The 11,004-nt window shown below is 58.9% G+C and overlaps 1 protein-coding gene across 1 annotated transcript in view; it reads left to right on the top strand.

Annotated features, from left to right (window-relative positions):
- The window catches only part of IP6K3 (inositol hexakisphosphate kinase 3), a 21,612-nt gene extending 11,776 nt beyond the window's left edge, over positions 1-9,836 (top strand). Inside the window, exons 3-6 of the mRNA XM_004711751.2 lie at positions 3,585-3,786; positions 4,968-5,119; positions 6,222-6,397; positions 8,569-9,836. Coding sequence (XP_004711808.1) covers positions 3,585-3,786; positions 4,968-5,119; positions 6,222-6,397; positions 8,569-9,024 — 986 coding nt within the window. The 3' untranslated portion in view covers positions 9,025-9,836. The remainder of the gene's footprint in view (positions 1-3,584; positions 3,787-4,967; positions 5,120-6,221; positions 6,398-8,568) is intronic.
- Positions 9,837-11,004: the final 1,168 nt, after the last annotated feature.

Raw genomic sequence — 11,004 nt, 5'->3', positions numbered from 1 at the left:
TGTGTGTGTGTGTGTGTGTGTGTGTGTGTGTGTGTTTAATGTAGGGTCCTGGGCCTGCTCCTGGTAGGGACTCACTGCTAGAGGGTGGCCCCGGCCCTGAGATCCAGACCTCGTTTCCATGTCCCGTCTCTCAGCCCCTGACTCTCAGCCCTGGCCTGCATGTGCCTTCAGCAGCACACCCAGGTCTAAGGTGCTCCTCCTTTCTCGGGCGTTGGGGATGGTGTAGACCTCCTCTGCCCCTCCCTACCTCACCTGGAGTGCACAGGCTGATGCTGCCCCACTGGCTGTGGGTCACTGCCCATCTTGTCCGGGCACCCCCTGGAATCAATGCCTGTCCTTTTGAGCCTGAACTCAGCCCAGCAAAGGGGTGGTGGGGCCTGGCATGGGCATTTCCCACTTGCTCCGAACAGCTCCGTCGTGGAGAGGGATGGCCAAGGCAGCCGCCAGGCTGGGGGCAGAGCTGGCAAGTCGGAGAGGCTGGCTCCCGGCTGACCCTTGTTGCACAGGGCCATGACCCACTGGGGGTGAGGAGGGACACTTTCTCGGACACCCTCAGGCATGGGCCTGCTGTCCAGACTTCAGCCCCTCTGGCCATCCCGTGGTGGTCCAGGCTCTGCCCCCTGGGTCAATGAATGAGAGCGGAGGTATCCTAATGAAAGCAGCCGGCTGGCTAGCCTGGCGGGCTTCACGCAGGAGCTGGGCTTTTTAGGTCACAAGTCCTCAGGGCGCCCTTCCACGAGCCCATGTGGCTGACCACCTACAGGCCGGTGGTGAGGGCCGGAGATGGGCAGGGGAGAGGTTTAGAAGAAGCAGAAACTCTACTCACTGACCAGAAGACATTCTAGCGATCGTGCTGTGCAGCTAATGAAACGTGCATATGCAAGAGCCTCCATAAAGACCTAGAACGGGGGCCCCTGCGTTCCGGGCACCCGAGGGAAGCACCGAGGTGGACAGGCACCGAGGTCAGCTTTTACACGGAAAAGGGTCCCCGAAGGCTCTCGGGCGGAGCGGGCTTCTTGCTTCACTCATGGCCCCCACAACCACCCTCGGAGGCGGCTACCATCGCCAGCCCATTTCAAAGAGGAGGGCACTGAGGTGCAGAGAGGGTCCCTGACTGCCCTCAAGCCACACCCCGGGCAGAAGGTGAAGGCCAGGATTTGAGACGTCTGGTCACACAGGCTCCCAGGAAGGGTCACCTGGCTGGTCACCTCGGGTTTGGGAGGTTCCACAAGGGAAAAGTTTCCGAGAGAAAAGGGCCGTTTCTGGAGGGGCCCCGCACCCCACAAGGCCCCCCTCTCCCTCGTGGCTGCCTCCAGGAAGAAGGGCGGGCCATTCCACTGTCAGAACCTCACCCTGGGCCTCTGGCCCTGGCCTCCTTGGGCAGGACAGCATGTGGGGCTGGGCCCTCTGCTCCCGGCCTGCCTGGGCGCATGAGGACAGGCTCCTGCGGCCCAAGCGGACCACAGTGCACCAGATTCATATTACAGACAGTGGCCGAGCAAGGCTTAAAATAAATGCATGACAGAGGATTCAGGGAAGCTCACCAAGTACTCGGCCAAACCGAAATGGCTCTGTGCTTGGGGCATGCCAGCTGTGGCAGCAAGTGCTCTTGTCTGGGTCAGGGTATGGGGCGCTGGCTGGCGAGCAGACAGAGAGGGGCCTCCACCCTCCCAGTCAGTTGGAGCCACCGGGCTTGGGGTCCCGTCCACACAGACCCCGGGGCATAAAGGACAAGCTGGAGGCCAGACTAGAGCCAGCAGGGCTCTGGGTGACAAGAATCACCCCGGCACCGGGGCGTGTACCTCTCCTCAAGGGCAGGCAATTGGAGACTGTTTGCCGGCCCTGCCCAGCAAACCCAGGCCTGGGAGGGACGAGCCCACGGAGGCCTCAAGGGCTGTGCCTGTGGAGGGAGGGATGGGGTGGTAGACAGCCCAGAGAGAGACACGGCGGGCAGGCAGGGACACGGAGGCTGGCTGCCCAGCCCTGACGATATGAGAAATAGAAATGACTTTGGGATCCTATTGGTTGTGTGTTATTTGCCTCCATTGGCTCAGACACTCAGAACTGATGAGCTTAGACAAGGATCAAGGTCACATCCCTCGTCCCTCTAGGGAGGCCCCCTGGGCCCGGGGCACCCCAACATTGTGTGTGTTGTGGTTGGCCGGGCCCTGTAACCTCACAGCAACTGCACGCATGGAAAGGCCATGGGGATGGAAGAGGCCAGGGCCCTGTCCTGGACCAGCACACTTTCTGGGCTCCCTGGGCGGCCAGGAGGGCTCTGAGCTCCCCAAGAGACAAGCAGGGGGGCCAGTGAGCGCCTCTGAGAGATGGCTTCTGGGCCTGGTCTTGTTTCCAGAATGTTCCCTGGGACAAGCACAACATCGCTCCTGTCTTCGGAAATGGCTAAAAATGTAAACACCTCGCCTTGTGCGCTCGGTGTTCCAGCACCCCGGGCTGAGAGCCGTCTCCTGAAATGAGGGGTGGGGCTTCTCTGCTAGTCAGTGTCCCAGAACAAGTGGGGGTGGGGTGGGGGGGGGCAGCAGTGTTTCTCATCCACCCGAGCCTCCACCGTAAACACAAGCTGACACCACACTGCCCGAAGAGGCCCTGGACACGGGTTCTCGGTGACATCTTGTTCCTTCTCGTACCCACATCCGGCGTGGCCCTCTTGCCAACCGTGTGGCCTTGGGCAAGTTACACAATGTCTCTGGGTCTCCGTGTCCACTGTCAAGTATCTCACAGGCCTGTTGCGTCTTTAGCCAAACCAGGAGCACCGGGGATGGTGCCAGCAGAGGCGGCGGGAGGGGAGCAGTGGTTCCTATTCCTACCACAATCACCTCCCGACCCTGCTGCCAGCCCCCGGGGGACACGCAGGAGCAGAGCGCTGAGCTGGGATTGGCCTAGTGGCTGGCTGGTGTCGCCTCTTATCCTAATTGTCATTATTCCTTCTGGCACCCAGGAGGAGCTGGGGGTGGGGTGGGGAAAGGTGGGGTCTTTTAAGGAGCTGCTGGAAAATACCGAATGCCACTCACGGCTACAAGATGCGGGCACAGGGAATGCGAGACGCCCGTATTGGCCCAGGGAGACCGCGGACAGGGCTCCCGTGCACGGCTGGCCCCGAAGCACGGCTTGTTGAAATGTAGGGCAGCCCTCCAAGCCCGGGCCTGGGCAGACCCGTCCAGCAGACCAGCTTACGATGGGGGAAGCAAAGAGGAAGGGCCACTGAGCCGGCACCCCCCACAAACACCTTTCCTGCCCTGCCCCTCCCCGCACAGAGGACAGCAGCCCATGGTCAGTGGCAGGCAGTGGCATGCTGGGGGTGGCAGCACGGCTGGGAACAAGGCAGAGAGCCAGCCGAGATTAGCCCAGGGCTGCGTTCTGTACAGTGAGTTGGCCCTGCGTTCATTCTGGAGCAGGACGGGGTTCACGCTAAACCAGGCTGGTCCCACAGCAATTCCTGGAGAGGAGTTGGGGGCGCGGGGGTGGGCGGGTTGACAGCCGACACCCGCCATTAAAGGATGTCACCCTTTGCCTCCTGTCACTTAGAAGTCATCTCCCTGCTTCCCCCTCCTCCTGTTTTCCAGGCACTGTCACCGTGCACCTCCAGCGAGACAGCCGGGGCCACCTCAGCCTGGTTGCCAGCCCACTGCAGGAGGCCCAGGGGTCCCTGAAGGTCTCCTCTGAGTCGGCGGCCGTGGCGATATGGGAGACGCTCCAGAAGACCACCGGTGGCGTGGGCAGTGGCACCCGCCCCCTGGCCCACCTGGCACACTCCCTCTCAGAGAGGTGAGGGCCCCTGGGCAGGTTGTCAGGGCCCCCCGAGAGACTCCCACTGTGGGCTCCCCTGCGGGCTGGCGCGGAAAAAATGAGAAACCCAAATGCAGGCTGTCTGGAATCACCAGTGCGACCCAGGGACGGGCCTTCTTGCCATGGCAGCAGGGAGGGATGAGGCACATCTTTTCTCTGAACTTGATGCAAAGGCAGCCTCCTATACAAAGCAGGCACCAGGCACGTATTTTTTGGATTAAATACCCATTTCACGGAGACAAAACAGTGCCAACAAAGGACCAAGGGGGCTGCTTGCTCTCAGCAGTCTCCTCTCCCCTCCACCTCGGGCAGCCTGGGAAAGGCCCGCTGGGCCCTCGGTGAGCGCAGGAGGTGATGGGAGAGGTCACCTGTCTCTCTGAACACAGGCACTGACCTTTCTCAGATGCAAAGCCTGCCTCCCTGGGGACTCTTAAAACATCGAGGGGAAACAAAAAGGAGCTAATACCATGAAAACACCTCCCTTCCCCAAGGAGCGCAAGCATCTCATCAAGCCTCCTGGCCCGATGTCAGGAGGCTGTGCACATTATCTCCAATTCACAGACATCACCCCCTGCAGCAGCCCCTCTCAGGACTCCCCCTCATGCACCCGGGCCTGGGGTGCAGAGAGCACAAGGTGCTGCAGGGACAGGCCCCAAGACCCCAGCTGTCCGATTCTGGGGGCGGGAGGGCCCAGAGAGGGAGAGAGGCAGCTGACCCCATACTGTGCTGCCTCAGGAATAAGATTTTTTTTTTTAAGATCATTACTCTCGATCACTTAAATGTCCGTTTAAACCACCTCAGCTCTCTGAGAAGGAGCCCTGGTGGTGTAGTGGTTACATGTTGGGCTGCGATCCACATGGTCACCAGTTCGAAACTACCAGCTGCTTGCTCCAAGGGAGAAAGACGGAGCTTTCTGCTCCTGTCGACAGTCAGGGTCTCAGAAACCCACTGGCTCGATGGCAGTGAGTTTGGTTCAGTTTAGGTGGGCTCTGAGGCAGGGACACTCTAATCGAGCATTCTGGGGCTTAGAGACCCCCTCCAAAGGGCTGTAGTGTGGTGGGTCTGACTCCCAGGACCCGAGTGGGCATTCAGAGAGCAGCTCTTTAAGGCAGCCACCTCTGACCCATGGCTTCCCTGACTGCCCTGTGCTCCCTCCCCAGCCCGGCCAAGACTCTCCTGAGGTCTGAGTTCCACTTCAACACTGCTGCCGGAGAGAGCCAGGCGGAGAGGAGCTTCAACCCGTGGGGCCTGCACTGCCACCAGGCCCACCTGACCCGCCTGTGCTCCGAGTACCCGGAGAACAAGCTGCACCGTATCCTTGTCTGCCCTCCCCAGGGCCCAGCATGGGGCCCCAAGGGACCAGGAGGGTGTGGAGGGAGACAGGGTGAGGAAACAGATGCCTCCAAAGAAAACCCCAAGTCCGAGTGTCAGGATGGGAAGAGGCTGAGCTGCCCGTTCTCAGAGAAGCTGGCCTGAGGGTCCCCCAGGCGCCAGAAGGGATGGCTGCCATGTGGGTGGGGGCAGCAGCGGCTCCAGGGGCTTACTGGGTCCTCCACCCCTGCCCCCTCCCCTTTATCCTTCCCAACTCTCCCAGGCAGGCACCTTGTGTAGGAGCCACCTCCAGGGAGGGCACCGGTGGCCCTTACAGGGGCAACCCCCCATGCCCACGGCTACCATGCTCCCAGCGAGCAAATGGAAGCCCGAGATGCCCCTTCATGACCGCCTGGCTCCTGCCTGCAAGCGGGCCAGCGGGCGGCTGGCTTCATAGGATTTACCAAGACACATCTGCAGCCTTAATCCCTAAGAAGCTTTTGCAGGATAATTACTCTGCTGAAATTAATATTCCTGCAGCTCACCTCCCAGCGAACATCAACCCACGTCTCCCCAAAGGTATTGGCCCATTCAGTGACTCGAGGTTTCAGCCCTCTGATTTTCTGCCATAAAATGTAAATTGGGCATGGCGGCCAGGAGTGTCACACCTGCGTTTAAAGTCCACCCTCAGAGCAAAAAGGGAAAGAAGCTGCAGTCCTCATTAACTCCCTGTAAATAAATGGGCTTATGGAGGCAGCCCTCAGTGAATGCACTGAATTCTTAACAGCAGCAAAGGTAAGGTGACCAGATTTAAAGCAGGACACCATTGGGGGTGGGGGTGGGGTTCTTGATTAAAAATTCGGTCTATATGGACGAAATAGACCATTCCCTAGCTTGTGCATTCTTTCAAAAAATCGGGACTTTTTAAAATGCCAAAAATTAGGACTGTCCCGTCAAAAGTGGGACGTCTGGTCACCTTAAGCAAAGGGCTTGTCCATAACAGAAGGACAGGGGGGCACCAGGCATCTTCCGAGGTGGGCTGGCCGCCTCCTGAGGGCAGTGTCCGCTATGTCCCCCGAACCTTCCTTGACTGGGTGTGGCAGGGTTCTTGTTGCTAGAAAATGTGGTGTCACAGTACAAGCACCCCTGCATCCTGGACCTGAAGATGGGGACCCGGCAGCACGGGGACGACGCATCTGAGGAGAAGAAGGCGCGCCACATGAGGAAGTGCGCGCAGAGCACCTCGGCCTGCCTGGGCGTGCGCATCTGTGGCATGCAGGTCGGTGGCGCTGGGCCTGCTGCAGGGGTCACAACCTGGCATGACCGCCGGTGGCGGGGGGCGCCCCACCCAGATACTGCTGCTTGGAGGGGGCAACAGAGGAGGGGGCCTGGCGTGCTCGGTCAACGAGAAAATGCCTATTCTGGAATCTGATGCACTGGGGGGGTTTAAGAAGCAGGTTGAGCCACTGCTGGGCACTATCCAGTCGATTCTGATGCATGGTGCCCCAGATGTGTCAAGAGTATAGGACTGGGTCCCATAGGGTAACTAGCGGCTGTTTTTTTGTGTCTGGAAGTATCTCCAGGACTTTCTTCCGACATACCTCTGGGTGGGTTCATACTGCTAACCTGGCATGGTCACCGTTCATACTACCTAAGGACTGTGCCCTCGGGACACACACACACACACACACACACACACACACACACAATCAAACCCACTGCCACTGAGTCAACTCTCAGTCCTAGGGAACCACGCAGCCCTGTAGGGGGTTTCTAGGCTGTGAGCTTTCATGGCAGCAAGATGCCAGGCCTTTCCCCCATGGCACTCCTACTAGGTAGCTTGGCCACCAGTCTCTCAGTTGGCAGCCACGCGGTGTTGTAGAAATCCACTTTTTTTTTCAAGCCCAGTCTCAGGGTTTGGCAGCTGAAACCTTCAGCGGTGGCCATGTGGGTCCGGCCCAGGCTGAGTGAGAGCAACCTAAGAGCAGCCGCATCTCTGCGCACGTATGCCACGCTTCCTCAGCCTCCCACACTGGGACCTCTCCTCCTCAGAGGCTGTGAGGCTGCCTGCTGTCTGAATTCCTACTAGCTACCCGCCCCGTCTCAGAACCCTTGCCGGAGGCTTTTTGCTACCCGTTCTGGAGAGCAGCGTGGGAAGGTTGTCGGGGGCTGGACCCAGGCAGAGGGGTGGTTAACTTGGACGGCCCATACGCCAGGCTCCCTTTCGGCTGCTCTGATGTGGGTATAGCAGGGGCTGCAGGTGAGCAGGCGGAAATAAGCTTCCCCCACTCGCTCACTCTGCGGGGCTGTCTTCTCAAAGCGACACCAGACACCGATCTGATGGTAAAGGTTACAGCTTTCCTTGATTGAAACTGCCACCCCTTGAAGCTGCAAGTGGAGTAGTCTCTTGCAAGGCTTGGAATGCAGTCCTCAGGAGAACGCAGGGGGATGATTTGTGGGGTAAATGGAACCTCTCTCTGGATTTCAACCTCCTGAAATTGATCTGATTTATCTAGAAAACGCGGTCTGTCGTGTATTTATGACAGTTAATTTAGCAGCTGATCTCCAGCCTTCTAAAGATAACGCCGGGTCTATCATGGCTTGCTGCTTTTCTTCAACGCTGGCTTTCCCTAAACCTAGCACCTAATCTGGAGCTAGGAGAGGTTTTACCAACCAGGTAGGGGGCAGCCCTCGACAGGTGGGCCAGGTGGAGGTGTGCCAAGTCACTCTCTGGCCATGCCAGCCACTGGCCTGGGTTCAGGATCTCCTGTCTGTGCCACTGGAATGAAATGGGGGTGGCTGCCATTGTCCCCCCAACAGAATCCTTCTTCCATGCATTTCCTTCTGGTGGCCAAGACATGGCAGGGGAGGGGGAAAGGGCAGTGTCATGAGCCTCCCGCTCCCCCCTGGACCCCTCAGCTACACCCCCCCCCACCTGACTTTGTATCCCACACAATTCACCCCACTGAGGGCCATTACGGTCGCCTTTGAATCTGCAGAGAAAGGTCCTGACAGTAAACTCGGTTGGGGAAAATGTAATCCAGTTGGCTTTCCAAGGCCATCGGCCGTGATTTCAGAACCCGACTAAACCGTCCTCGCTCGGGTTTGCTAAGGTTTGAGTGGACAGGGCCAGATGCCAGGGCTTAATCATGATTTGGAGGTTGGCGCTGGAAATGCGCAAGAGGAGGATGGAGCCTTCTCCTCGTGAGAGGAGGGGTCACCTCTGGGGTGGCTTACTAGTAGAGGCGTGCCCAGACGGCCATCTTCACACGGAGAGGCCACGCTGGTGCCTGCTGGCAGGTCAGCAAGGCGGTCCACCGCGGCAGCCCCTCTCGCCCCATGGCTCCCGGGGTCGTTCAGGTAGCATGTCCGCCTGCGCTGCTGCGGCCAGAGCGCCGTGCACGTCCCTTGCCCTTTGCCTCCGTTCATATTCCTTCTTTTGAACGTCAGGTCTACCAGGCGGCTAAGAAGCACTTCCTCTGCAAGGACAAGTACTACGGGAGGAAGCTCACGGTGGCCGGCTTCCACCAGGCCCTGCGGCAGTTCCTGCACGACGGGGCACGCCTCCGCACAGAGCTCCTGGAACCCATCCTGCGCCAGCTCCGGGCCCTCCTCCTGGTCATCCGGAGCCAGAGCTCCTACCGGTTCTACTCCAGCTCCCTCCTCCTCATCTACGACGGGCAGGAGCCCGCGGAGCCCGCGGAGCGCACGCCAGGGGGCCCAGCTCCCCCAGAGCCTTCCCAGGCGGCCCTGGCCAAAGTGGACATCCGCATGATCGACTTCGCTCACACGACGTACAAGGGCTCCTGGAGGGAGGGTGCCATCTACGATGGACCAGACCCTGGCTATATCTTCGGCCTGGAAAACCTCCTCCAGATCCTGCAGGACATCCAGGATGGAGAATAGACTTTCCCCGGGGGGCGGTGGTGGTGCTGCTGCGAGGAGCTGTGGACTGGGTCTGGACTCACAAGGACCCCGTGCGCCACACAAGGAAGCACCGCCCGGTCACGCGTGTTCTTAGGCTGCAGCCCATTGTTGCAGCCACCGTGCGGATCCATTTCCTAGGGTACAGACCCCGAAGGGACCGCGATGGGTAGCTAGGGTGGTCTGGACACCCCTCAGCTTGGGAGTCATCCCGTCTACCTTCAAAAGGCATCTCTGGGCAGGCAGGCTCTGTCGACAGCTACAGAAAGCAGCGCTGGCCGCTGGCCGAGCCGTCCCGAAGCGCTTCTGGAGGGCTCGAGGCCAGTATCACCCTGAGGGTTGGGACAAGCTACATCTAAACACACGGTCTCCTGGTGCTGCTGCAGTGCGCGCAAGCTGCGAGAAAAAACCAAAGAAAACCACCATCCTTGAAGAAGCCGGATGCTCCGGGCTTTCCGCTCCCACAGGCTGCCCGCTTAGAGGGCAGGCAGCGCTAATGACGGCTCCTTACCTTCCCGGGAGGGATCTGGGGCAGGGAAGACGAGTGGACAGATCTGCCTGCCTCACCTTGCTTTGTACCCAGGTTCTGAAGAGGCAAGGATGGCCTCAGACTGGAGCCTGGGGGACCAGCACCCCAAGCTTTCCAATGCTCTCCCAGAGGATAGGCCTGTCGGATTCTGACCATGGAGAGATCCCCCTGCTGAGGATGCGGCTTCCAGTGGGGGTGCGCTGGGCATGCAGAGGGGCCCCCGGACTTCAACTACATTCTTTGCTTCCTACTTATTTATTGTGGGGGTGGGCTGGCGGGGTGGGGGGGCAGGGTGTTAGAGAGTGGAGGCCGAGAGGGCCAAGGCATCTAGGGGCAATGTTTACAAGACTGGTGGACAAGTGTAAGTCCAGTCCTAGTTAATTCCTTCTTCTGCAGCGTGGAAACCTACTGCAAGGCCCTGGAGTCAAGCGCTGAAATACGTTCCCCAATTAAGGAAATAAATGTCTTGATCAAATTGCTGCAGTCACCAGTGATTATTTGGTGCACCCTATGGCCCTTTCTGTTTGCTTATTCGGGTCACCCCATCGTTTGGGGGTTCAGATTTACCGGCGACCTGGAGCATGCAGCAAGAGCGGCTTGCTGGTGCCTGCAGCCCTTTGGGGGCCGGGCAGGTGGGGGAGGGTGGCTCAGACAATATCTGCAGGCAGCCGCAAAGCAGGCCTGCACCAGACTTGCAAAGGAAGGGTCCTTTCGTGTGAGCCTGATAAAGTGCAAGGTGAATCAGCAGTTCTTGGATGCTCAGGGGTAATTACCAGGCACTTTCCAAAATCCACATTACTTTAAGCCAAGAGTGACCTGGATAATCATAACGAAAACAACTTTTGATTAATTTTGGCATACATTATATGGCCTTGAGAGCAGGTTAACTTGCCTAATTATGTTTGGCCTGGGTAATGATGCAATTAATTTGCATGTGCTGTGCTCGCGGTGGGGAGGTGGGTCCAAGCGTGGTGGGCGGCAGAGGGCGTTAGCTGGAGACTAACTATTTGCTAATGACAAGAAGGAGCCCCACATACTGCTTGCCTTGGGCGCCTTCCTTCTGAGGGAAGCGGGCACCTACCTCACAGCCAAGTGTGCAGAAGCCTCCTCCTCCGGCTTCTGATTCCTCCACCCTTTCTCCGCCCGGGACACTGCGAAAGTGGCAGGTCAGGAGGATGATCCGCTGGAACCTAATCTGCCACCCCCGCTCCCCATGGGCTGTATTCTGGAAACACCGTGCTGAAGCCCTAACCGACATGCCCCTGGTTATAATCTCGTGGGCACGGGGGGCTCCATTAAGTCAACGAGCAGGATGAGTGTCACTTGTGTCCTGAGTGTGTACAAAGGGCATGAAACAAGCAGATGGGGGCAGAGGAAGAAAGGCGCCCCGCCACGTGAAGAGGGCCCAGGAGCAGACGCTCAGAAGAGACAAG

The sequence above is a fragment of the Echinops telfairi genome, unplaced genomic scaffold (assembly GCF_000313985.2).
Source record: "Echinops telfairi isolate 266 unplaced genomic scaffold, ASM31398v2 ScPeMD7_655;HRSCAF=1070, whole genome shotgun sequence".
Lineage (NCBI taxonomy): Eukaryota > Metazoa > Chordata > Mammalia > Afrosoricida > Tenrecidae > Echinops > Echinops telfairi.
This window is presented reverse-complemented; position numbering and strand designations above follow the sequence as displayed.